Genomic DNA, 27803 nt, shown 5'->3' with positions numbered 1-27803 from the left:
AGATCATCAGTGTGGTGTGGTTCCCAAACTCTACAGTTTGAATCATCTCTCAGATTTATGCCATTGCAAATCTTTTTTTATGACTCAAATAAAACTTGTGCCCACTGGAGTATGATCACCTGAATTTTACCACAATGGATCATAGATGAACTTTAATTAAAATGTGGATCACGTTTGCCTAATATATTGCTAAGGGCAGAATTTCAAAAGCACTCGGTGTTGGCCTACCTCTGCTCCCATTGGAGTCAGTGGGTAGAACTTGCTTCATAGACTTCAGTGGGAGCAGAAGACAACGGAGAGTGCTTTTGAAGATATCCCCTAAGACTGTAGCCCTCCTAATGAAATTTGTATTACATTAGCCAGCTGAGAGGATCAAAAATGTGTGTTAAATAACAGCACAATAATACAGTTTGTCTGATATATTATTTTATTACACAAGATAAATCATTATTATGTATAAAAATGTGGCTCCTCTGTGATGGATGCAGTTCACAAGCCTACAATTCAGAGGGACCAGATAGAATCAGACAGAGGCAGATTACTTGGGAAAGAAGTCACATAATAGCAGGCAATATTTCTGACCAATAATTCTTTCTACCAGGTAAAGATCTTTAGAATTCATTCCCCAAAAAGACATTTTTCTCAGGACCACTTACCTAATCACTAAGCTTTGGATTCTGCTGTCCCTGTGTAACATCCATTCACATTGATGGTGGTTATAGACACGTATGGAGGGGAAAGTATGCTAATGCTCCATGCCGGATTTGTGCGTCAGCTTGGGGGACTACTTATCAGCTACTGCAGAGAGATGCACAAGTGTCCTGACTGTAAAACAGAGCATGGTCAGACACTCCAGTATTCAGAAACCAGTGTTCACACAGCAAGATAGCATTGCAAGCTAAATATTCTCTCTCTCTTTTTTTTTTTAACAGTAAAGACACCACGCACCACATGAGAGGATCAGCATATGAGACAGAAGAGAAGAGCCTATTCTGTGAAAATCTAAATTATGCTTTTCCTACTTTGCTTCCTTTTCTTGCTATGATCAAAAGGAAATTTTAATTCTGTTATGGATCAAAGTCTCCAGCTTCTGTAGCAAGTGTGCTCCCTGATTCAGGTATCAATGGGAATTCTACGTACCCTATGCCACCCCCTTGTGTCATATGATATCTGCCCTCAACAAGGGTATATAAAGTTATTGTCTGCATGGTTAAGTTATTGTCTCTTTTTATTTAACTAACAGCATTTTAATAAAATCTTCATTTAAAAAAAAACCCTTATCTCTTTCTTGGACTTTTTTATTTTTTGGCACTCGTTGCATTAATTTCTAGTTTGGGTTCTCTAGTGTTTTGATGGACCTCTTTTCACCTCTGTGCTTCCGTATATAGAAATTATCTGGGTTTTTTACAATAGAGATGATGTTTGGAAATCCAGAGTTAAGATACTGGGGTTCATTATAAGCCTTATTTGGATCTCTCTTCCTTCAGCTTTTAATAGAAACTAGCTATTCCTATTACCCTTTTTTTAATGCTCACTATAAAGTATACAAAGCATCTCAAACCCATGATCACATCCTGCCAAACAGTGTAGAAAGGACATTTTAATGTATATAATGGCCACAGTATTTGTTATTCCTGTCCTCTGTTGGATGGAATTAGAACTGCTCTATGGTGTTGTCACAGTTTCAGGGTAACTGCACTTGTATCCCTCACTCCCTGGTCCATTCCAGGAGTTCCCAGTCAGGTCTTAGGTTTCCAGCCATCACCTATCTGTGGGCAGGAACTCTTGTCCCACTCCTTTCTGACTATGGGGTTTTAAGGCTGCACAGCTCCTTGCCCTGACCCTGTGATATCCCCAGCAAGCCAGTCTGTCTAACGGCCAGTGCCTGTGCTTTGCTGTCTCTCCTCAAGGGCTATGAGCCGTGCATTGCCAACAGCTACAAGTTACCACACAGCTCTTTCTAAGCAAGCCCATTAATTTTTATGTGAAAAGCATTACAGAGAAAACATGATAAAACCAACAAACCAATTTAATCACACACTAACCATACCAGGAATCACCCATCAGTCATTTGAAGCCCTAGCAGGCCAAAGACTTTCGAACCCTTCTTCAAGGGTTGGGGACCCACTTGGACAGAAGATCCTGTCCACTTGCTGGACTAGAAAGCAGACTCTTAGTTTAAATGCAGCCTTTTTATACCAAAAGCCCTTTCTTTGTCTGTTGGTCTCTAGTAAATCCAGTTTGAACTTGTACATGCAAGCCATCCCAGGGGATGGTACCTCTCTGGATGTGTTTACAACCTAAGTAATTCACCTTAATCACCCCTCACTGTTTTTGGTTCCTGGAAGAGCTGTGGTAAACCTCTCCCTTAGAACTGCATACAATCTCTGGCCCACAGTGATACACAAACTTAATACAATATGTTTCGCCAAAGATATTGCATGGTGTTGCAATATCTGTCACAGGTGTGTGAGACGTCCCAATACTGCAACAGCTAAAGAAGCTTCTAATATAAAAATACAAGCAATTCACAGTACTACACTCCACAGCAATCAGCAGACAAACATAGACATGATTGGTAGACTCCAGGTAAAATAATAGGACAAGAATGCCCCTTAACCAGAAAAATCAAGTCAAGATATTGCTTGTGATGCTGCAAGCAAACTTACAATTCATTTTTAGATGAATAGCCGACCAAAAAACCCTGTACATGCACATCCAATCTCACAAACCCTTTCCTGTTTTCATGTTATATTGTTCCCATAGTCACCTCACAAGGATGCTGGAGAACATTTAAGATATCATGAGATATGTGAGTCACATATGGAAAACGTTTAGACAGCCAGAGGGCACCATAATCTTGAAAAACTGAGCGCCTGACTTTCTATTGCTTTGCATCTTTCTGCTGCTTTGCAGTCATTTATACCCATGAAAAGTTATTCTGATTTAGGAGCAGTCTACATCCACTTTGCACAAATGTAAATAATAAGACAAGACCATTTCTGAATGCCAGATCAGGCCCTGAGTGTAAATACTGAAGGCCTGGCTGAGCCTGACTGTAATGATTAATAAGAACTCAATAGTTCAAGAGAGAAGGCCCAGAACTTGTTTATCAACTGTCCAAGCACTCAGCTCCGTCGGAGTCTGTTGCAGCCTGTGGAAACATATAGACCCAGATCATAGGGACTGGCTATGACACTTTGGGGAATCTATAGGTACAACTTATGAATTCTGTTTGATATTGGGGGCTTGTGATGGAGTGTCTACCCCACACAGGCTCTGAAAGAATTAACTGGAATGGGAGAGCTCAATTAGGGCACCTGCTTGCACCTGGAGGGTGGGCCAGGCCCAATTTAAGATGAGTCCCAGGTGAGGGGTTACTATAGGGAGAGGAAATCTGGAACAGAAGGCAGGGTTTCAGAGAGAGGGGGAAAGATCCCTGCAGTCCATCTCTTGGCAGTAGCACATGGGGAAACCTGCAGGGGGAAGAGGAAGTTTAGAGGGAGAGTGAGTCTTGGGATCCTCTCCTGGGTAGAGAACTCTGGCAAGAGATCAGAAAAGATATAGAGAAGTTACCATTGTGGCACAGATTCTAGAGGTAAGCCCTGATTAAAGGGGCAAGACCTGGACCTGGACCTGCAGGGAGAAAACCCTGGGAGGCAGTCAGCTGAGGAATAGAGCCCAGAGGAAATTTAAGAGGGATGAAACCTCCTGCCTGAGGAGGTCATAAGTGGTTTAAATTGGTAAGCACCTGCCCTGAAAGGAGGGTCAACCTTGAGAGGCTGTGGAGCCAGGGAAGATGGAGAGATCATGACACCCTGGAAAAAAAGGTCTGTAAGAACCCTTGAGCCCGTCGTCAGAGTGAGGGACCTGACATAAAGACTTTGAATTATTTGTTGGTGGGTTACTCTGGCAGGGGAGGGCTATAATTGATGTGGCCAGAGGATTATTAGAGGGGCTATTGGCTGGAGATCATGCTCTGACCTGCACAGGAGGAAAGGGTGGACCAGTGGTGAGGCCACTTTTCTACAGAGCTCTTTATATGTATCCACCTTAGTCTGCAGATGCCATTTTGAATGTGGGGTTCTCTACCTTCTCTGCTGTCCTGTTACCTCCACTGTGGAGGTAAAGTCCAAAGGCTGGTGGCAAACAATAGAGGGTCATTGACTGAAGTGCTCTCCCACTGAAATAGAATTGCTCCAAACAATAGGCTGGCTCCTCTCCAGGAGACGAGTCATGTGCTAAGGGTCTGGGATCAGTTGAAGTGGTAGATGTGGGAGTCATCTGACAGAGGGACCGGAAGGTTATAAGAGGGCAAGACCTAATCATTTTAGTGTCTCTGGCTGTTTTCACCAGCTCAGGATGAGGGAAGCTGCTTCAGAAGCCTGAGCAGATAGGGGAAGCCCTTGCCTACCTGAATGTAAATAATCCCTCAAGAACTCCCCACAGAAGAGTGAGCTAGAGTGAGGGGCAGTGTGTTCAGGATGTCTGTGTACTATGATCTGTAATCTATGTTAAGAGCCGTGGAGTTAGAATTCTGTGCAAAATGTTCGTGCACCTGATGTATTACATCTTCTCAGATGCCCCGTGGGGAGGCAAACCAGAAGGCTCACACCTCTGGGGTGGAGCTTTAGAAGAGGATATGTCTAAGCTACTCTGGTATTTTGGCAGCAGGAGGGAGCACTGATCTTGCAGGTAGGTTGTGGGGCTCCATTTCTGTGAGGAGGTGACAGACTGAGTTGGTGCCAGGAAAAGTGCCAGAGAAGCAAAGGGAGGAAACGATGCTGTAGCTAGCTGAGACCCAAGGAAGATTAAAACACATGGTTGGATATCCTCCAAGTAAGCTGGTGAGCCACTAGCAGGGAGAATAGGACCAACTCTATGACATGCTGTACCTTGTACAACCCTGGGGGTGGCAGTAAGTCACCTTTGCATTACCCCAAGCCTAGGGCAACTGGGTGGTAGGGTGATCCCCATTGCCAGACAGAGCAGTCTCAGAGTTGCTCTTACATCTGGCTTCTTGTGGCCCCATAACATCTTCTCTTCATGGAATGTGGCTGCTGCCTCAGTTTCCTGGCTTGATTGCTTGGTTTAGCTAGCAGGCTAAACTGGCCAACTCCACATATTACAGTCCTAAATAATATGAAAATCTTTACAGTCTCCTCTGTGTCACAGCCCTCCCCTAGGGGTCTTTTGAGGGTCCATCAATCTTTACCCTTCTCCAGGTATAGCAGCAACAGGCTTAGCAGCAACACTCTCTGCTGGTCATTCAGGATTAAAGGGGAACACTCTCCCTCTTCCACTAGCTCCAGGTTTGGGACCTTGACATAAATAAAGCTGACACCAGGCCTGACACCTCCCCTGCTTCTCTTTCCAAAGTCTACTTACTTTGGTGTGGCTCTGTCCCTTAAACCCTCTCGGAGGTTGGCTTACTCACCAAAGAACATAATTCAAATATTATTAGAGTTTTTAAAATCATAGATGACTTTCTAACACAAAAGGTGTTGACTCAACATGAGGTAATTCTCTTTTGGACCACAGATTGATAAAGAAAAAATAATCTCTGGAGATGTGGAAGTTGGTGATTGCTTGGGGACCAGTGATCATGACCCAGTTATAGTCAATATGTGCAAACAAAAGACAAATCCAACTAGCCCTACATATACACACATGTGCTGCTTCAAAAGGTCTAATGTCCCAAAGCTGAGGGAAATCATGAGTGGAGCTGAGTTAGAGAAAAAATATAGACAGAAAAATGTGAACGAAAATAGCCAAAAAGTCATGATTCCATGGTTAAGGAAGATGGCAACTTTGGCTAAAAAGCCATCCTGGTTCAGTGGTGAAGTGAAGGCAGCAATTAAAAATAAAAAAAAAATACCTAACAAGTGTAATAAAGGGCAAGTAGACAGAAAATCATGTAAATTAAAAATCATTGTGTAGAAAATTGATAAAAGAAGCTAAAGATGTCAGGGTGAAATCCATGGCTAGCAGAGCTAAGGACAACAAGGAATCTTTTAGGTATAAGAGGAAGAAAAGAAATCCTAGCAATTGTATAGGGCTATTACAATATTATGATTTCCATCTTGTTAATGATGAAGTAAAGGAACAGGAATTCATAAATATTTCTACTCTGTATTTGGAAAGAAGTAGTATAATGTAGTTATATCACATAAGCACAATGAAGTACTTTCCAGTCCATTCATAACTAAGGAGGATGTTACTTAACATCTACTAGAGATTTAAAAAAAATTTAAATTAACTGACCCACATAACTTGATCCCAAGAGTCCTATAAGAGTTGACCGAGATACCGGACTTTGATCATTCTAATAAATCTTGGAATATTTGGGGGAAAGAGAGTACCAGTTCTGTACCAATATTCAAAAAGGGCAAGTAGATTCACCAGGGTAACTATAGGCTGGTTAGCCAAACATCAATCCTGGACAAAATAATGGAAATGCTGATTTGGGATTCAGTTGATAAAGAATTGGTTTTAATTATATTCCTATCAACATGGTTTTATGGAAAAGAGGTCTTGTCAAAGAAATGTGACCTTGTTCTTTTGGTGAGATTACAAGTGTGGTTGATAAAAGTAATTGTGTAGATGTAATATACTTAGAATTTTGTAGGGTATTGCACTTAATGTCAATAGAGCACAAGTTAAATAGTTTAAGAATTGGCTAGCAGATCTCAAAGTAGTTGTCAATGGGGAATCATCCCTGAAGAGGGGTGTTTCTAGTGGAATTCTGCAGGGATTGATAGTAGCCTGATGCCATTCAACATTTCCATCAATGATCTGGAAGTGAATATAAAATTACTGCAGACAACACAGATTGACTGAGTGGTAAATAATGTTAGGGACAGGCCAGTCGTACAGTGGGATCTAGATCAGTTGGTAAGCTGGGCCCACTTAAACAAAGCTGTTTTAATACAGACAAATGCAAAAGGGGACTATCCGAAAGCAGTGATTCTGAAAAAGGATTCAGCTGTCATAGTGCACAAGGGACTCACCAGGTGTGGCCAGTGTGGTGCTCTGGCAAAAAGGGCTTAATTTGATCCGGGGATGTATAAACAGAGGCATAGTGAGAAGGAGTAGGGAACTGATTTTTTTGCCTCTTTATAAGGCATTGATGAGACTGAACCTGGAGTACTGCATCTAGTTGTGGTCTCAACATTTTAAAAGGGATGTTGAAAAACCAGAGAGAGTACAGAAAAGAGCCACAAATGATTTGATGTCTGGAGAAAATGCCTTGCAGTGAGAGACTTGAAGAGCTCAATATGTTTCAATTATCAAAAAGAAAATTGAGGTGACTTGATTACAGTAGAAGTACCTTCCTTGGGAGAAAATACCAGGTTCTAAAGGGCTCTTTAATTTAGCAGAGAAAGGTATAACCTTAAAGGGGCAGCATACCCTGCTACAGGCTTCCACGGGCTGTTCCAGTAGCCAGAGATCAGCTACAGGCTATGTATAGTTCCTGGGCCATTCCCAGCTCTACTGGTGGGTAATCTTGAGTGAGTCACATGCCTGCTCTGTGCCTCAGTTTTCCTGTCTGTAAAATGGGGGAATGATATTGGCCTCTTTTGTAAAGTGCTTGAGATCTACAGATAGGGATTATTATTGCAAAAAAGAACTGCTTCAGTTACAGATCATCATTATGATTTATTTGAGGCCTTTGGGCACTACTGCAATACAATCAGGATTGGGGCCCCATTGTGCTGGGTGCTACATACATGCATATGAAGAGGCAGACTCTGCCCTAGAAAGCTTTGCCTACCTGCATCAGATGGTATGTGCACAGATGTTCCAAAACAAAATGAAGCTTGGAAAGCAGCCACAGTGACTCTGCCATGTAGAAGGTTAATGGCCAAAGGACAGTAGGTTAAAGATAAAGCCACTTCAGTTACCTACCTTAACTAGGGAAGCAAGTGGGCATGAATAAGGAGTGAAGGGTAAAGATGTTGTGAGTAGAGGACACTGTAGTCTTGACTTAGACAGACATGTCTACAAAGGACACTCTGGAAAGTTAAGGCCATGAACTAAAAGTGTGAATCCAATGTGCATAAATAAAATTGTGTTAGTTGCCCTCCCCCCTGAGTGGTTTCACTTAAGAGTAGAATGCCTTTAGGATTAAGTGAGTCAAGGTGAGTGAGGTAATATGTTTTATTAGACCAACTTTTGTTGGTGAGAAAGTCAAGCTTACACAGAGCTCTTCTCACCAACAGAAGTTGGTCCAATTAAAGATATTGCATCACCCACCTTGTCACTTTAATATCCTGGGACTGACATGGCTACAACACTGCATACATATAGGATTAAGTTACAGTGCACTAAGGCCACTTTACTCCTGAATGAAACCAGAGGGGCAAGAGAGATGACAGATTTGCTTTAATTTATGCCCATTGACTTCATACCTTTAGTTAATTTGCCTTAACTTTCTGGAGTGCTCCTATGTAGGCGTGGCCTGAGTGCTGTAACCCAAAACTGTCCTATCTGGAAAAAAATGGGTTTTGTTGTCATTGGGGTTGTGGGGGGGTGCGCCTTGGGGTAACTAACACTTATGGGCAATCCTGAGGTAAAGCACAGGCACTTTACCTCATAGTAAAACTAAACTAGGCAAGATCAGCACTATGCCCCTGTCTGGTGTTGATGTCACCTAGTTTACCTTGCGGTAGAACCTTGTCTTCATTGCATTTTTACTTAAAATAGCTCACACACGTTAGTTAACCTGAGGTTAAAAAAATGCACGTTTTCAGCAGTGAAGACAAAGCCAGAGAGAGACCACAGCATGGATGAGTAAAGTTAAAATTTTGTTACATTCTCCATCCAAGGTGCAAATCCAAAGAGGCAACCATGTGCAATATGGGGAGACTTTTCAACTCCTGGAAAGCCAGCTCTTACCAGAGCTGAGAATGTGTGGTGTCTACATAGTATTCCCAAGTTCCACTTCTCTGTACCTCCTCCCATCTTGGTACCAGTCTTGCAGTTCAGATTCCCACATCTATATTAGCAAAGAGCATTCATTCTGGTGTTGAAAATGAACCAGTGTCTGAAAAAAAAATATTGCAGGCAAATGGTAAAGAGCAAGGTGAATCAGTGTCGTTCCAGGCACTCTTTTCTTTCTTCCTGGCACTGGGAGAAGATTTTCCTTGAGTTTTCCTTCATGATGGCATAACTGCAATTACAGAACATTCACAACTGTAGCATCTATCAATGCAAGGGCCATGTATATACAGCGCTGACGTATTGTGTGCTGGTGCTGTACACTACCCTATGGAGATCCAAATTCAAGGTCTGGTTCATTTCCTTAATCCTGTGCCATCAGATGCTGAGAGCACTGTGGAGACAATGTACTTAGGTCCCTCTCCTCAAAGGTGATAATGTGCCTAATCCATTGAAATCAGTGGGAGTTAAGCAGCTAAATGTGTTTGATCTGAGCCGTAATAGGCTTTGGATCAAGCACTGAAATCAGTGGGCTCCCTTTGACTTCAACAGGTTTTGGGCTACGACTTTAATCATTAGATATGAGGAGCTTTAAATCACCCTGTGAGGTCTCTCTTGGCATATTCAAAATGGGTTCCGAATGTCCAGCCCTCACAAAACAAGCATGTTCAACACTAGGACAGGGAATCTTCTATGCTTCAAGAAGGTTTCAGAGTATACCAAGTGCATCTATCATATTTAGAAACTATATTAGGATAAAACTTTAAACGTCTCCTCACATAAAGTATGTTTTATACATATGCAAACAGTCAAAAAAGTGGTGGGACTTTCAAGATTTAAAATCACCCATAATCTTAATGCTGCAGCTTAATCTCACATCCTTCTGCCCCACGTTTGTCATCATCCTTTCTTATGTACCATCTATAGGGACAGCTTTTCAATAGAGCTTGGTTTCCATTTAGACACCTAAAGGATGGCCATAGTTTCACAAGTTCTCAGCGCACAGAAATGCCCACTGAGACACTTGGGGTCAGATTTTCAACAGAGCTCAGTACCTAGCATGCTGAACTCCTGAAAATGTGGCCATTGATTTTTTGTAACAAAATGAGAAATAACCTCTTTTGACTATATGCCCCTGCCCTGGTGATGGGCAGGTTATAACTACATGCTTATATCTGAGAGGGCCCTTAAACTGTCAGACCCAGATCCTCAAAAGTATTTAGTTGGGTGCCTGGGCCTAAGATCAAGGACATTGTCCTTTATTTGTGTGAGATTCACAATTTTATTATTTTACAGCAGTAAAATAATAACTTAGCCCAAAACAAACTAGTCTCACACTTTTATCAACGTGAAAATTCACTAACCCTCCCTAAATTTTTGCAATTAGACTTACCAAAAGTGTAGTTCAGCATGAATCCAGGAAACACCCAAGCAAAATCGCTGTGAAATTCTACCAGCACAAAGTTCTCTGAGGAGGTAAAGTCTGCAATCTTCATTGTTCCACAGTATGGGCCAACAGCTGGAGATGTGGGTCGGCTCCCATCATGAATAAGCAAATAGTCGTATTTACATTCATCACCCTCCTCCAGCTCAAAGGAGACCATTGTTAGAGATATCTATAGAAAATACAAGAACACTTTGCTTGCACCCCTTTCCCTTAACCTTTATCTTCTTTATTTAGATTGTAAATTTTTGGGGGCCTGGACTGGCCATTGCTATTTGTACAGTGCCCCAGGAGTCTGACTCTAATCTTGGCTGGCCCTTAAGTGTTACTGAATGTAAATTATTATTTATTATTATTTTATTATAAAATAGTTTGAACTGAAAAAGCATTTGGTTTGGAGGGTGGATCATTTGTGTAATCTCCTGTCTTGTGGCAGGATTAATTTCACTCTCTTTGGCAGTAAGGCATCAGATACAATTTTGAATATCTCTAGGAGCAAATATTCAGAATACTAGTGTAGCATTTCAGCTTTTTGGCTCTCACCTAGGCTATGTCTATAGTACGAGCTAGGGGTGTGATTCCCCTGCTCCCATACACATACTTGCACTAGCTATCAGTGAGGGTGAGTCTAAATAGCAATACAACAGGGGTAGCGGCAGCAGAGGCAAGTCTTAGCTGTTCCGATTATGCACCTTCTCTGCCCACCCCCCCAAATCAGTGAGTATTGTACTCGGCATGGCTAAGCCATGCCTCCGCCACAGTTATCTGTGCTACTGCAGCTACACTGCTCTTCAGACTCTCGCTAGCTCAATGAGAGCTATTGCAAATATGCGAACAGGAGCAGGAGGAATCACACTGGTAGCTCATAGTGTATATGTAGCCCTAGAGATTATTTTGAGCTAAACCTACCACTTATGAGACAACGTCACCATCAGTTCACATTCAAGGCTAAAGTGGTTTTCTTTAACTATCGCATAAGGCCTATGGCACCTGCTGAAGTCTTTATTGTGAGGGCTTAGGTCGGATTTACATAGTGCATGGGGTGAATTTCATTCTTTGAGTAGCTGATGTTGCTTCTTAGGATGTGCTAGAAGAACTGGTCTTCTGTAGTGCAAAGAGAAGCAGTCAGAAGGCATTGCTAGAGCCAGCAGAACAGCCCCTCAGCACCTCACCTTGAGATCTGCCGGAGCACTGACGATCCAGAAGCAGACCTGGTTTTTGGGGTACCTGTTGGGGTAGTTTGGGGAGGTGATCACCCCACTTGTGCCCGTCAAAGTGCTTCCACATGTCACTAAGAAGAAAAGAAACCACACAGATAATGTTAATGAGCGTATTAACAGCTTGTGAGCAGGAAGAAAGAATCCAAAGGGACATCAATATGGACCTATACTAGAGCCAAAAGAAAATATCTCCTACTCAAACAGTCTGTTTCTATGGCCAGCATCTGCGCTTCCATTTGTATTGACAGAGCTTAGAGCATAGTATTGGTTCTCCTTTGGAGAAGAGGAGGAAACTGCAACTTAATGCTGAATAAAGGTCTGAACTTAAATAACTTTAATGTAGACAAGGGAGGGTTTGCCCCACACCCACCTCCCCTGGCACATTCCCAAGCCCATCCCCACTTTTTTTTTCCAATTTTTGTTTCTTCAACCAGCAGGGAGCAGAATTGCAAGTATGACACATTTCTACTTATAGAGCATCCTCCCTGTTCACCAGGAATTCAGCCAGTGCTTGATTCTGAGACCAGGCTTGTGGCAGACAGATAGTAACTTGTTCTAGTAAACTAGTCCCAAAAAGTGTGGCTGAAATAGTTTCTTATATATATGTATAGCCAGTAAAAAGGAAATGAGCTTTCAGGAGAACTTATCTGATGTAGAGAGTTAATAATTTTCTATGCACTGCCTGTGCAGCTCCAATTGCAAGAAAGTAGCTAAGGAGTCAGATCCTGGGTAAAATTTGCTTTTGAAAATTATACCTAGTATCATAGTCCTACAGCAAGGGAGAGTGACAAACATAGGAGGGAAGTGGGAGGGAACAAACTGCTGGCTACAACAGTAATTAAAATAAACGTTTTTTCCTTTTGTGAAAAGTCAAACAGTGAAGTGTCCTCCACTTTTTCCCCATAAAAAAACAAAATTACATTTTGGAGTTGAAGTAATAATAAATAGTAACGATCTTACTTTATTTGGTGCCTTTCCTTCCATAGCACTTCACTAATGACAGAGAAACTATAGCCATCAAGTAGTTTATTTCTCCACTGCTCCCCCCAAAATACAGTAACCTCTCAAGTGAAGCTGGGAGGGTCCTAAACACACACACAAGTGTTGAAATCGGGAAGTAAAAGATTACCAGAGCCCAGGGAAAGTACAGGAAAAGTTTAAGTAGGCAGCCTGTAATTACTTCCTCTGAAACTTGCCAAGACGCTGGGGTTAGTATCTTGTCTTAGGTAAAGTGCCATGGGACCTTCAATAACCACCAAAAGGCCAGGACCTTGGTTTTTCATCTTATTGGAAAGAATTCTCTACAGTACCCTCTGGCATCACACTGTATCATTGGTTCAGCATTGACTTGGGGGTCAGATGGCCACCTGTCAAAGCACCAAAACCACTTTCTGCTGCACCTGGATGTTTCTTATGTTCTTATGTCTCCCCTGTCCAAATACTAACAGGGCCTTATCCTACTTAGTTTGTGTGGTAAGCCCAGCTCTCACTAGGGGGTAAGTCCACAGATAAGCTGACTTGAACCAACCTAGAAAATGATAGGCCTGGAACCTGTGGACCCAAGACATCCCTTTTCCCCCTGTCTCTCTCCCCAAATTGTTAAAAATACCTTCTATGTGGCCAGGGCCAGCTCCAGGTTTTTTGCTGCCCCAATCAAAAAAAAAAAAAAGCAGGGGGGGGGGGCGGAGTGCCGCTGCCGAAGCAAAAAACAAACAAAAAAAGGCCAAAGTACTGCCCCTTGCAAAAGGCCACCCCAAGCACATGCTTGGAATGCTGGTGCTTAAAGCCGGCCCTGTATGTGGCCCCTACTTTCTACCTTGTCATTCATGAGATCTAAAATTGCATAGATATCCAAATGGCTAGTGGAGTGTTCTGCAGCCACTTTTCACTCTGTGGCTAGCAGCTCCTACTGCTCAGTTACTTTTTTTAAACAGGTAGCTGTAAAGACCTCAACTAGCTCAACAAGGCTTCCTCGGCCTCCAGAAGAATGAGTGAGACCTGAGAGCTGCTGGTATGAGGGCCAGGTAGGGTCCTATTTTTCGTTTTTTTCCCTCATTCCCAACTCCACAAGCTGCTGGCTTTGAACAGTTCTTATGGATGGTGGAAGGGATAACATAGAAAAAAGAGTTTACCCCCAAAAATTCAAATATAGAAAAACATATTTTGCAAAATTCCACAAAAAGTTCAGTTTTGCACATGAATATTTTCTAAGCAAAAATTAGAAATGTCACCAAGCTCTGTAAATGAGGCACTGTCCGCACCCTGGCTATAGGAGGCTTGGAAACCTGTTGCTGCAGTAGCCTCATCGCTCACAAACTCTACAAGCATCACGTTTCTAGAAGCCACCAATGAGGGTAAGGACCCCCTCCCACACAACTTGTCCAGTAAGACACTGGAATTCCTGTTGCTTCCATCATAAATTCTGATGTAGTCAGAGGTACAGTCTGGGGAAGACTGAAGATCAAATGCATCAAACTGCAGGAAAACCTGAAGAGGAACAAGAAAATTAAACACTTCAAATCCGCCCTGACTTCTACTCTTTTCCATCCTTATTTGACCCTAACCTATCAGTGTGTGGATTTCAGTGTGAATCTGTTTGTCAAAGAGGATCTTGGCTGAAATCCTGAGCTCCTTATACTGTCCTCCCTTCTCAGGGGAGCTCTCCTTTCTTGTCAGCAGGAGACTTACCCTTTCTTTACCCTCCCCTCTCTTCAGTGGTGCCTCTTCCATCTCTCTAGTCCTCTCCACCTACCTTCAGTAATGACACCACCACAGAGACCCTTCTGCTCCTTGCCTACTTTTCATTCGCTGCCAGCCTGCTCTCCCCAGCTCTTCACCTTGCCAGTGTTGCCTCAGTCCCCACTCTCATGTCCCCAGCCACTTCTCTATGCTACATGCCCATGAAGCGTCCTGGTTTGGCAAGAACAGCAGGACCGAGTATAGAAAAGTATAGAGAGTGAGGGACTGGACTTGCATGAGAGTCTCATCTGGATTCCACCTCCCAGCAGCCAGAGAGATTCCCCTCTCCCTGCCACAGTTTCCCAGAGTGGCCAAAGGAAAACCCTGGAAAGCAGTAAATCTTTGCACCTAGAACCTGATTCAGAGCTCATTTACACTGGTGTAAATCAGAGTAACTCCACTGACATCAATGGAGTTACACCAATATAATTCTGATATATATGAGAGCAGAATCAGACCCCAGAAGGGTTATGTTATTAACCAGTGCATCGGAAAGTGATATATTATCACATAGATTTTAAGGTCAGAAGGGACCATTAGATCATCTAGTCTGACCACCAGCATATCAAAGGCCATTAAGTTTCACCCAGTTACTCAGGCACTGAGCCCAATAACTTGTTTGGCTAAAGCATATCTTCCGGAAAGGCATCCCGTCTTGATATAAAAACATCAAGAGATGGAGAATCCGCCACTTCCCTTGTAGTTTGTTCCAATGGTTAATCACTGGCACAGTTAAATAATATTTAATATATAATACTATTAAAATTATGACATACAATAGCAATCTGATAAATAATGCCATGCATTATTAACAGCTATTCAAACCTCCTTTTTCCTACCAAAAGTCACCTGATGCTGTGGGATGCGAATGAGCCACAGACAGTTGCTGTTGTCTGGATATGAGGATGGGTGATTGACAGACGAGAAGGTGTCAGTAGGTTTATGCAGCACATTGCTACAGCAATCTGAAGAACAAAAGAAAACAGTTGTAAAGAAAATGAAAGATGCTGAGAAATCCTCTTCGAGGGAAAATCCAGTCACAGCTATCTCCATCCATTAGCGGCTGTCAAATTTATAAAAGAGAAATTAATTGTCATGTTCACAAAGGTGTCAATGCTCATCTACTAAACGCATTAAATAACTGTAAGCAAAATAATGGAGCTAGTAAAATAAGCTAGAAGGAAATTAGCAGCTATCATAAAGTTTCGTAATTAAGTACATAGTATTTGGAGCACTTACTGCAGCTATAGAGCTTGTTGATTTTAGCCACGTCGAGATTACTCAGTCCCTCTCTCTGTCCGATGGGTACAGAGGGATCAGGAATCGGTACAATAGTTGCTTTTCCAGAGGTGTTAGAGAAGTCATATCTGCAGAAGCAGGGGAAATCATGGGTCTAAGTCCAATCCCACTTTAAGTGATGCATTTGTATTGTTGTGGAAAATAGTCTAAGTAACATCTGCCTAAGATTCTGAAGAGATTAACTAACTAGGAAAGGGCAAGCCAAGACCCTTCGCAGATATCTCAGGAAGAACACTGAGGAGCAGCTTTGTGTCCAGCAACACTGAAATGAAAAGACAAGGGAAGAAGGTATTGTTTGGGGGATGACTCCTTCCAAACCTTTCATTAGAGTGAACTCTGTGTCCCAACCAGAATGCTCTGAAGAGCAAGGTTGCTGTCTGAGCTCCTGATTCTTTGAATATTTGAAACTGCTACTTGCTGTCTCTTGCCTCCAGCTAGACAGGATTTATTTATCTTAATTACTGGTTCGCTTTGGGGAAAATGCTCAGAAATTTGCTGCCCGTTAGTGCAAATGTGGGGCAAGGTGCCTCCCACAGGCTTCTGTGTTAAGGGCTAAATTGTAGAATTAAGCCATGGCCCAAGATAATACACAATTTTCACACAGTACTACACAACATCCTGAGGATGCAAGAGGAATCCTTCTAAGTACTGTTGCATAAGTGAATTAGTGATCTAATTAATAGCCCAGCCCCAAGAACACTGCAGAGGCTGTCTTAGAGGACAGATTTGGTAGTGCCAGACCTGAAGTTATGGCCATATAAGGCCTCTACTGTAAGGTGTCACAGCTCAGGGCAATAGCACCAGACATGCCAAATCCATGGAAAAAACGCAGAAATTGGGTTTGTTTTTGGCTTAATTGGCTTGTGAGTTGCTTGTTGGCTAGTTTTTGGCTTGTAGTTTGTTGTTGCTTGTTGCTTCTTTTTTTTTTTTTGATCGGCTCCTGGCCAGGAGGGGAAAGGGGCAAGCAGGGGAGAGTTGGGGTGCACAGCGGGCCCACCACAGTCCCAGACTGCAAGCTGTGGGGATCTAGTCACATAGAGTGTTGGGGTTCCTAGGGATGGGCTTGTTTTGGCCTTGTTTTGAAATGGGATTAACTTGGTTTTTGGCTTATTGTGAAAGTCGGGGTGCTTATTTACTGCGTGAAAGTTGGCAACTGTGAACAGCACCTGTATTCCTCCTCAGTGGTCCACCAAGGTCACCCACTCTTAGGCTTCTTGCTCCACAGACATTGCCTTCCCTTCCATCTCCCTTCTGACTAGAGTATTTTGAGGCTGCACAATTCCCTGTCCTGTCTGTATTTCCCAGCACAGACTGGTTGCCTAATGACATCTGCTTGCTTTCTCTTCAGAGGCAGATAAGAGATAACAATTGCTACAGTTATAAGTTACCACACAGTACTTCAGGCAAGCCTGATTTAATCTTATGGTAAAAAGAACTACAGAGAAAACATATTAAAAACAATAAAAGAACCTACATGCATATGAATAAGTTTACCAGAGTTCATTCTAATACAGATTCTGGCAGGAGCAGTCCTTCCTCCTCTAACTCAAGGGACTCCTTGTAGATGCAAGTTCATCACAGCTTCAGCTCAGAACAAGCACACAGTCATGTTGGACCCTGGAGAATCAAGTTTGAACTAGCATATAGATAAACCTCTCCAGAGAATAGTTTCATAGGTTGGCTTTGGAGGGGAAAATTTATATCTCCTAAACCCCAGTTATTTCCTAAGAAATCCACTTCACGTGCATTGTACCAAAAACTCCTTTGAAGTTCCAATCCCACAACTGTACATAAAGACTTGCATTTTTACATGAAATTGTCAGTCTGTCACATAAGGTACGAATGCAGTGAGAAGAAATGTTACTCCACTGTCTTTCTCTTCCAGCCCTATCCCTCTTTACCTTTGCCAGGGCTAAGTTAGACAGTAGGAATAGATTCCCTTCGTGATGAGTGTTCCCGCATTTCTACGCGTATGTCTACACTTCAGGCTGGAGGTGTAAATTCCAGCTTGAGGAGACGTATCACATGTGATCAAACTAGTGCACTAAAATTAGTGTAGTTGCGGCAGCGAGAGAGCTAGCCACTCAAGTACGTGTCTGGAATCTCAGACAGGATTGTGCTCAGGGCGAATAGCCCCTCTTGTAGTTCATGCCGCCATGGCAATACTGTTTGTTTGTTTGTTTGTTTAAGTGAGAGAGCTTGATCGGCGCTAGCGCGGCTATGTCTCCTCAAGCTGGAATTTACACTTCAGCTTGGAGTATAGACATACCTTAAGTGAATAGCAATAGCCATGCCCTAGATAGAGCAATTCTATCTCCTAAGTTTGAATAGGAGATTAGAGCTCTGCTTGCGTCTATGAAAGGAAGCCCCAGACTCCAACTTACAAGCCATAGTGCATCACTGAGGAATAGTCGTAGGGAAGACCCAGGTTATTGGAATTCACTTTCCCGAAGTTCCCTTGTTCCCCTGTAAGGTATGAGAGCAACATTTCAACCATAACAGCACAGCACAGGATAGGATCCTAGTGAAAATGTTCCTTCTATCTAAGATACTTATAGCCCACCTACCCATTACTGTAATACAGGGATAGGCAACCTATGGCACACATGACAAAGGCGGCACGCGAGCTGATTTTCAGTGGCACTCACACTGCCCGGGTCCTGACCACTGGTCCGGGGAGCTCTGCATTTTAATTTAATTTTAAATGATGCTTCTTAAGCATTTTAAAAACCTTAATTACTTTACATACAATAATAGTTTATATATATACACAGAGTTATAGAAAGAGAGACCTTCACAACCTGTAATGTATTTATCCTCACCACAGCCCTGGGAGGTAGGAAAGTGCTCTTATTCCCATTTTACACATAAAGAATTAAGGCATAGAAAGACTAAGTGACTTGACAAGGTCACACAGGAAGTCTGAGGCAGAGCAGGGAGGTCTAAATCCTAGGCTTAGTGCCAAAACCACTGGGCCATCCTTCCTTTCTCCTTCACCCTTTGACATGAGTTTCTCTGTTATTGTTACTAGTGGCTGGCAAAGCAGGAACAATTTGGACAAGTCCCCCACATTGAATGCTTATCAGAAATTTATCCCAGCTAGCTGAGTCTCTTGAGCCTGAGTCTGCAAAACTGGGCCAGAGAGCTTGAAGTTAAAACCAGTCTCTTCATTTAGCATTTTCATTCCTGGTCCAATCCAGGACTATGAAATGCAGGGAAAATCCAAAAATGAACAACAGATGAGGGAGAAAAATGTAATTGAACTTTTTCATAGCTCAAAAAAACTGATTTGAGGTTTGGGGAAAGGTTCAGGCTGGTTCTTATCAGCATTGATTCTACCAGGCCAATGTATAGTTTCATGATAATTTCCATTTGTTCCATTTATAGCCAAGAGGAGGGGAGTGAAAAGCTGCTAGAGTTTACTGTGATTTCTCCCCCCCCACAAGCTGTTCTCTCTTATTAACCAGCAGATATGAAAGGGCTTCAGCATCAGTTGTTTATATAGAAATGTCAAAACCATATAAGCAATAAATCCTTTGCCTTTCTCTAGCACCCTCCATCCATGGATCTCAAAACACCTTTCCACATGTTAATTAATTCTCTTAATCAAGTCCCCTGTGAGTTAAGTTAGTACAATTCCATTTTACAGTTGGGATAACTGAGGCACAGAATAGCTATGGCCAAAATTTTCTCTTAAATTGTAAAGTTTACCACATTCCTTCATATTATATTCACTTCAGAGAGCTGAAGGTGTTCAGCACCTTTTAAAATAAGGACACTTGTTCAGGTGCCTAAGTGTGGGTTTCAATGCCTGACTGCAGGCACCCAAATGTAAATATTTTGGCTTAAGTGACTTGTTCAAGGTCACACAGGTAGTCAGTGGCAGAGCCAGGAATAAAACCCAGATCTCGTCAAGCACAAGATCATTCTTCCTCTCATGATAAACTGCCCTGAGTCGCCTACCAAAATTTACAGAGAAAAACTTAAATAAAAAAAAAAAAGTAAAGCAGATTCTTTTTAGCTGAATGATGAGGCAAACAAATGTAAACAATAACGTATAATTTGGGGAGTCTTATGGACAGAGGGAAAAGAGTACCTAGGTGCCAGCTCAGTAAAACATTTCAGAAACGTGCTTAAGTCCATCTGTGTTCAGCAATGCATTTAAGCATGTGATTAAAGTTAAGCATATGCTGAAGTGCTTTGCTGAATTGGGGCCCCAGAACCTAAACACTATAAGCAAGAAGAAAGAGCTAAAATAGAAGTTCTGGCCTAAGGAGCAGAACAGTATCTTGTATTTTAAAAAAAACTGAGAAAAATAAGCCAAGTTTCAAGTATCTAAGTGGACTGCAACAAAACAGCAGGCAATATGTTGTCAAAGCAAAGAAATGGGAAAACTTCCAAGGTGAACTGTAGGGTTTAAAAAAAAAAAAAAAGCAATACTGAAACCCTGGGAAAAAATAGGAGGTGGGAGAGCTGGGAAATTGCAAAAGATCTCAGGGCATGATCCTGCACTATTAAAGTCAATGGGAATTCTGCCTTTGACATCCATGGGAAAAGGAATAGGGCCCTCTTCAGAGCTCTGTTTCAGGCTTGAGAAGGGTATATGGCTCAAAAGCTTCTCTCTCTCATCAATAGAAGTTGGTTCCATAAAAGATATTACTGCACCCATCTTGTCTCTCTAATATCCTGGGACCGATACGACTATCCTGACACTGTATACTAACCCCTTCTTTGTCATTTTTATGATGCAAAGAAGAGTTTAAAACAAAAGTAACTACAAAGACCTGTGAAGCTACCTGCTTAGCTCAGTGATTTGCACATGAGCCTGCTAAACCCCAGGGTTGTGAGTTCAATCCTTGAGAAGGCCATTTAGGGATCTGGGGCAAAAATCTGTCAGGGATGGTACTTGGTCCTGCTAGTGAAGGCAGGGGGCTGGACTTGATGACCTGTCAAGGTCCCTTCCAGCTCTATGAGATAGGTATAGCTCCATTTTTTATTATTATTATTAATCTCTCACTGTCTCTGGGAAACTCCAGGGCTAAAGCCCTTCTTTTTGTTAGCCTTGTCCTCACAGCATCCAGCTTGGTTGTCCTTTCATTATGAGCCCCAATTCTGATCTCATTTACATTGGTGTAAATCAGGAATAACTACATTTGCGTCAGTGGGGTTGCACCACTGTCAAATGGGTGTGAATTAAATTAGAACCAAGTCCACTACCTTTGGTAAAACTTTGGATTTTTAGCCCCTTCTCTTAGGTGTCTCCTCTTTATACTTCCCTGTAAAGCGCCACAGACCCCTATGGCATTATAGAAATAGCAAATAATTATAATACCTCGCGAGAGGCCACCTCTGATGTCTAAGCACAAGATAATGCAATTGAAATTTACTCAGGATAATGTGGCAATGGCTGAAAATTTGTGGTGCAAACTGTTTTAGAGTCTGGTGGAGAAAATGTGCTCATGTCCCACTCACAGGGAAAGGCACATATAGTTCAATGTGTCTGAGAAGGAAGAATCAAATAATACATTTGCTGAAGTAATTTGTCACTATTTGGTATTCTGTTCCCCAGTCCCATCCCTCATTATGTAATGTTTGGTAAATATTGTAAAGATATAAAGAATTAGGATAAGCGCTGTTACTATCACCATCAACACCACTCCCTTGGACATACCTGCCATAATGTATTGCCACATGATCTTAACATAGTTGTCCCGGTCACTCCGGGCCTGTTCATGTAAAAATCCCAGCGCATGGTTCATTTCATGTTGAATTGCTCCTTTACTCATGCAGCCTGTTTTCATCAGGCCCACCCGCTGCATACCTCCAATCTTTCCAAAGTGAGACCAGCAGCTGAAAGGAACATGCAACCAATAACCAAAGATGTCACGTGCAACAAGCTATAGTCCCATAGATTAAAAGCAACGTAATCAACCAAGTATCAGAGGGGTAGCCATGTTAGTCTGGATCTGTAAAAGCAGCAAAGAGTCTCGTGGCACCTTATAGACTAACAGACATATTGGAGCACAAGCTTTCGTGGGTGAATACCCACTTCGTTGGATGCATCAACCAAATCAACCAAAAATTTTGGGTAATCAACCAAAAATATCAACAAAAAGAAAAAAAAATGAAAAATTGTATAAGCTCTGGCAACTCACTCTCTTAATCACAGACTCCTGGAGTTTGCTACCAGCTGGGACTATTTAAATCCAGGTCAAGCAGGAAAGAAAGAAAACTGAAGACTATGTTAGGAAATTATCCATGCTTCTAGTCACAATTAGGACTGATGGAACTGACCTCTCCCCAGGTACAATGCTTATGTAGTTGGTTTCTGTTGTGCGATTTATAAACTGGACACAAGTCAGGGTTGTGAACTCCTGCATTGCTTCAACAATCCAAGTCCTCTCTTCCACAGCTAGGAAGAAAAGGGGGAATGTGTAACCATGGCATTTTGATTATTATGTGGCAGTCCACTCCACTAAATCTCTGCACCTAGTTATTTTCCTATCACAGAAGTCAAATTGGATAAGAGTGCAGAGGGTTAAGCGGTCTTCAAAGTGATTAGGGTAGGAATAATAATTATACTTATCCCTTATGTACATTGCTTGCATGATGAAAGCACTATACAGGCAACAAAAGGTTGGTAGGTCAGTATTATCATCTCCATTAGACAGATGGGGAAACTGAAACAGAGAGGTTAAGGCCAAAATAGTCAGTCGGGTGTGTAAATTAGACAGCTGACTATATTTAGGCAGCTAAATAAAAGTGGCTTGTTTATCACAGATACTGAACACCTGCAGCTCCCACTGAAGTCACATGAAGCAGCAGGTGTTCAGCATGCCTGAAAATCAGAGCATTTTTATTCATGCCTAAACATTCCTTTAAGTGCTTGACTATATTTGAAACTTTTGGCTTAGGTCGGCCCCCTCAATTACAATTCACTTTTCCAATTTGTCCCACAACAATGTTGTGCCTGAGTTTCCCCATCCGTAACATTACAGTAAATAATCCTTACCTAGCCACAGGGACGTTGTAAAACTGAATTAATTACTGGACACAGTCATGCCTCTGCATCAGTGTACCCCATTGCCCCTTGCCTCAAGAGGGGGTTCTGCAGGTCCAGGGATATGCAAATAAGAAAGGGATGAGCAATAAGTGGGACAGTTGTACGGATAGGTGGACCCACATTGTCCACATGCCCCCAAATGGCACCACAGTGATTCCCAAGAAAAGTTAACCCAGGCTCAGGCTGTGTTAAATGTCCATGCCTCTTCCCCTGAAAGTGAGAATAAGTCTTTAGGAGGAGTCCCTAGGGAAGTCACTGGTGGTTGCAGACTGGGAAGTGCTGCTCCAAAGGAATCAATCTGCAAGGGAGCAGCATAGTGTAAGGGGCACAGAGCTCATATGAAGACAGGGTTTCTATAGAGATCTTACAGGTTAAGGCACTGGTTCTGCAGCCTGTTCCACAAATCCACTGACTGACCCCCTGATCCACTGACCCCAGCAAAACAATTAGGAAGAAATCTCTCCAGGGAAAACCTCATGGAGATTTCCTTTGTCTTTTCCTCTTCTGCACCATTTCCCATGGAAGAGGACAATCAGGCCTTACTGTTGGTATGGCTCTTTCTGAGATCCTTCCATAAAAACTAGTATGTGAGGACAAAATATTTATTACTAAAAGTAATAATATATTAATACAAATATATTCACTGAAGTAACAGATTAGACACATTGTTTGGTCCATAGCTGTTAAATGTCAGTAAATATAGACTAGTATGTATGGATCCATTGGTATTTATGTAACTAAATACTGTCAATTAAATATCCATTTTACTAAATATCCATTTTACTAAATTATATACAATTTTAGCCAAACTGTCCTAGGAGCAGCTGATGGGAAGTGTAATAGTCATAAAGGCTGCCTTGGGTTAAAATCACTTTTGACACATGCTACAGAGATACCGTGAAATAATCCTCAACATTTGGTGTTAAAATCCATTCTAATTTCACAGGTACATTTACATGTGACTTACAAAACTCTGTAGAAACATTAACTGGGACGTTGACTAGCCCATCATGGGACTTGGGCCAGAAGCAGCTGCTGTCACAGTTTATGGCACTGCGTTTCCTTCTCAAGACAATGTCACCCTCATGCAGAGTTGTATCGCTATCTAGGCAGACAAAGAAATAAAGAACATACTAGACATGGGAAATGGGGTGATCTTTCAAAGGCACAAATGGGAATTGGCAGCCAACTCCCAATGACTTTCAGTGTGTATTAGGCACCTAACTGCCCACAGGGGCGGCTCTAGGATTTGCGCTGCACCAAGCAGGGTGGCATGCCACGGGGGGCGCTCTGGCGGTCGCCAGTCCCGCGGCTCCGGCGGACCTCCTGCAGACGTGCCTGCGGAGGGTCTGCTGGTCCCACGGCTCCGGTGGACCTCCCGCAGGCACGTCTGTGGGAGGTCCAGCGGAGCCGCAGGACCAGCGGACCCTCAGCACGCATGCTGCGGGAGGTCCACCGGAGCCGCCTGCCGCCCTCCCACGGGACACCGCCCCAAGCACACGCTTGACGCGCTGGGGTCTGGAGCCAGCCTTGACTGCCCATTTAGTCTTAGAAAATGTCCTCTGAGTGACAGGTTATTTCTAATAATCTACAAAAGGATTAGTAAATATGTTTGTGTGGAAAACAGGCAGCAGGTTTAAAACAAACAAAAGGAAGTATTTTTTTCACACAACGCACAGTCAACCTGTGGAACTCATTGCCAGAGGATGTTGTGAAGGCCAAGACTATAACAGGGTTCAGAAAAGAACTAGATAAGTTTGTGGAGGATAGGTCAATCAATGGCTATTAGCCAGGATGGACAGGGATGGTGTCCCTAGCCTCTGTTTGCCAGAAGCTGGGAATGGATGACAGGGGATGGATCACTTGATGTTTACCTGTTCTGTTCATTCCCTCTGAAGCACTTGGCATTGGCCACTGTCGGAAGACAGGATACTGGGCTAAATAGACCTTTGGTCTGATGCAGTATGGCTGTTCTTAAAATAAACCGTGATGTGCTGGAACAGGTAAGGCCTTCCTGACCTCCAGTGAAGAAAATATGATAATGTATAGGCCCCTGCACACTTTTAATCCATGACATTCTGTCATGTGAATGACAGTGTATACATTTGCTAAAGGAGCTTTGGGATCCTTCAGCATGGAAGGAGCTTTAGACATGTGAGGCATTGCTCTCCTTCATTGAGACTTGCAGAGCAAAAGAAAAGTCTTAATTGGCATCCAGAATGATCTGCTAAACTGTCCAAGAGACACTACTGTCTCTAAGGGGATTATTCAGTGTGTGGTCCTAATTAGTCTCTGGGTTAACTTGTGAAGTATCACATGACATCATAATATGCCCCCCAGTTCTGGCTTCCAAATCCGCACTGCTATTCCCATCCTGTGTTCCTCAGGGGCAGTAATTATCGATTATTGCGCCAAATACATGTGTAGTTTTGTGCGTGCACACAAAGAAGTGACAATGTCACACAGGAAAGATAAAAAAGGACAGCACAGGTGAATGAGTGACCCCCAAGTGTGGAGAATGACCAGAGGAGAAGGTAGAGACAAAAGACTAATTTCAGCTCTGGCATAAGCAGACCCATCTACCACTGATGTTGAAGAGAGCTGAGCTTGCTTACATCAAGACTAAATCTGGCCCAGTGTCAGACAGCCAGGATGGGGATCACTTATATAAAAAGGGTGAAGAGACTCTGCTCTCTTCTTTTACTGGTCGTATTCATTGGCAAAATAGCATACCTTGGTGGTAATTATTCAGTAACCCTGCTGGATTTCCTTATCATACCAACATAAATCATCAAGTTAATGTGAGTTTCAAAGATACAATTGGATTTGTTTTCCAGAGCCCACCATTAGGACTGACACAGAGGATTATTTTTGAAGTGATAAAAAATTATGGCCAAAATTTTCAAGCCTGAGTCCCTAAAATTGGACTGAAATTATAATAGTAGCCTAACCTGCAGAGGTCCTGAGCAACTCCAGCTCCCATTGAAGTCAACAGGATCTGCAGATGTGATTCATCACCTTGGAAAATCTCCATAATCACTTATATTTAGGGGCCTAAATATGGATTTAGAAGGCATCCAGGTCTGAAAATTTTAGCCTATGTGCCCTATTCTCCTCCCAGTTATAGCACTGTAAATCAGAGGTAGTTCTTTTGAAGTGATAGGAGTTATACTAGTATAAGCCTTGTATAACAGAGTGGAAAATCAGGCCTGAAGTACTTAAGTGTATGGAATAAAAAGGACAACCTTAGCCATAAGAACCCCGAGTATCTATAGAATAGTTAAAATCAAACTCACCCATTTCATTATTTCTTGTGGCTACCTGCAAAAGGAAAGGAAATCTTTTAGTATGCACGCATCATCAAAAGAAAACTATCATTAGGTAGAATCACAACAAACTCTTGCTATGCTGAAATATTATAACTTATTTTCAGACAGACAGACAGGTTGATCTGTAGAGATGCAAAGTCTAAACTACCATGGCAGCATGAACACACCTGGACAGGTTTACATAGTGCAAAGCTACAGAAAAATGCTAAAAGGGCTGACAGTGGAATAAGGTTCATCCTCAAATTTCTGAGCAAGTCCTCTGTGTTCTGGAGCTCTGTTCCCCAAAGCCCCAGCTAGTTTACTCGAAAGATGTTTTTATAAGAAAACTGCTGCTTTTAATAAGTGGACCAAACTTAGATAACATGATGTATTTTCACAGAATAAACAAGCTGCAGGAATTCCCAGCAGAGTTGCAGGCTTTCATTTCATACTTATTTATCTTTAGAAAATAGAAGACGTGGAGCAATAGGAAAGAAAATAAAGTAACCTTTAGACGACTCAAGTTTAACTCTATGAGGATCCCATGAGCTGCCACACCATTCCCTCACCTCCAATGCAGGGTTTGGGAATCTGAGCAGTCAGGGGCAGGGAGTGGGTGGGTTTGTCTTAGGGGAGATGGGCATTTCTCCCTCCCCCATGAAAACACAATTGGAGCCATGCTGTCAGGGAGTTGGGACAGTACCACCCGGGGTCCAGAGCCTCTGCACAAATAGCCCAATACTCCAGAAGATCCTCAGGATCTTCTAGTTTTGTGGGCCAGGGCAATCTCCAGCTCTGACTGTCCTTCAGAGAAGAACTGAGAGGGAGCACTGTGAGGAGAATCTCATATTGTTAACCTGCCAATGGGAAGGGAATTTCCAGGTAGGGGAATGATCTGGCTCTGCCAGGCAAACTCCCATTGAAGTGAGAACAAATCCAGTTACTTCTTCTATTTGTGAATTTGTGGGAGCAGTTTGACATCATGCTTTTAAACTTACTAAAACATCATTAACTCTATTCACATATTTCTGTGAAGTTTAGGGTTACCTATGCTGTGGCGTTTTCCATACAGCACATAATGCAACACTGAGGGGCAGACACAAAGAAGCCACAGCAGAAAACAGCTACCTGGATGGAACAGCTCCTCAGTTTGCTACTCTAGTAGTTGGTGAGCCTCCCAAGAGGCTGAAAATCCCAGGGCCACCCTCCACGCTAGCTGCTGCAGATCAAACTCAGAAACCACATTTCCGCAGCTGCACATAACAAAATGACCAGGGGAGCCAGCAGCAAAAATTATTAAATGCCAAGAACATGGGGAACAAAAGACCAGATCGCCATGTAGAGTGTGAATATGGGTCATTCATCTGAGTGTGCATCAAGGAGGGCTGGAAGGGACCTTTGAAGTTCTGCCATGAAGTTTTCCATCATCATTCTGTGGAATGCAATTCATAAACCTTTATTGACTCCAGTTGCAGACCATGGGTCAGATTCATCCTTGAAGTCAAGGGAGTTACATCATGAATTAACTCAATTTGTTGATAGCTACAAAGAATCAGATACATCTCCCGGCTAATCAGTGACCCAAAGTCTGGTGTCAACTGCTAGTCTAGTACAGCATGGTTAAGCATCTCTCAGAAGTGAATTTCTTTCTGGTACCATCTGTTTGTCTGCAGCAATCTGCTTTCATATTCTGGTATAATAATTTTAAGGGCTGGGTTTCATTACATGCCCAAACAATGTGACTACACCACTGTAGTTTACATTTTCTTTCCTTCCCTCCCTCTTTTCTC

At 42.5% G+C, this 27803-nt stretch overlaps 2 protein-coding genes and 1 long non-coding RNA gene across 4 annotated transcripts in view; 2 read left to right on the top strand and 1 right to left on the bottom strand.

Annotated features, from left to right (window-relative positions):
- The window catches only part of LOC120402887 (astacin-like metalloendopeptidase), a 73760-nt gene extending 72499 nt beyond the window's left edge, over positions 1-1261 (top strand). For both annotated transcript variants that reach the window (XM_039533432.1, XM_039533433.1), the window contains exon 12: positions 933-1261. In XM_039533432.1, the coding sequence (XP_039389366.1) occupies positions 933-955 (23 nt within the window). In that variant the 3' untranslated portion in view covers positions 956-1261. The remainder of the gene's footprint in view (positions 1-932) is intronic.
- Positions 571-26309, bottom strand: LOC120402888 (high choriolytic enzyme 1-like). The gene is made up of 12 exons (XM_039533434.1): positions 26202-26309; positions 26002-26026; positions 23673-23810; positions 21937-22054; positions 21314-21492; positions 18027-18108; positions 15583-15710; positions 15183-15308; positions 11557-11675; positions 10334-10556; positions 8899-9172; positions 571-825 (listed from the first exon to the last, which is right to left on the bottom strand). Exons 1-11 carry the CDS (start codon positions 26268-26270, stop codon positions 9159-9161), a joined length of 1221 nt encoding a protein of 406 aa, XP_039389368.1. The 5' UTR covers positions 26271-26309; the 3' UTR covers positions 571-825; positions 8899-9158.
- LOC120402889 lies at positions 3404-27803 on the top strand. Its single transcript, XR_005597345.1, has 3 exons — positions 3404-3830; positions 4581-4695; positions 27050-27803. It is a non-coding gene; the product is annotated as an uncharacterized LOC120402889 (long non-coding RNA).

Source organism: Mauremys reevesii, linkage group 4 (assembly GCF_016161935.1).
Source record: "Mauremys reevesii isolate NIE-2019 linkage group 4, ASM1616193v1, whole genome shotgun sequence".
NCBI classification, from domain to species: Eukaryota; Metazoa; Chordata; order Testudines; family Geoemydidae; genus Mauremys; species Mauremys reevesii.
The sequence above is the reverse complement of the archived record's forward strand: the minus strand, read 5'-3'. Positions and strand labels throughout refer to the sequence as shown.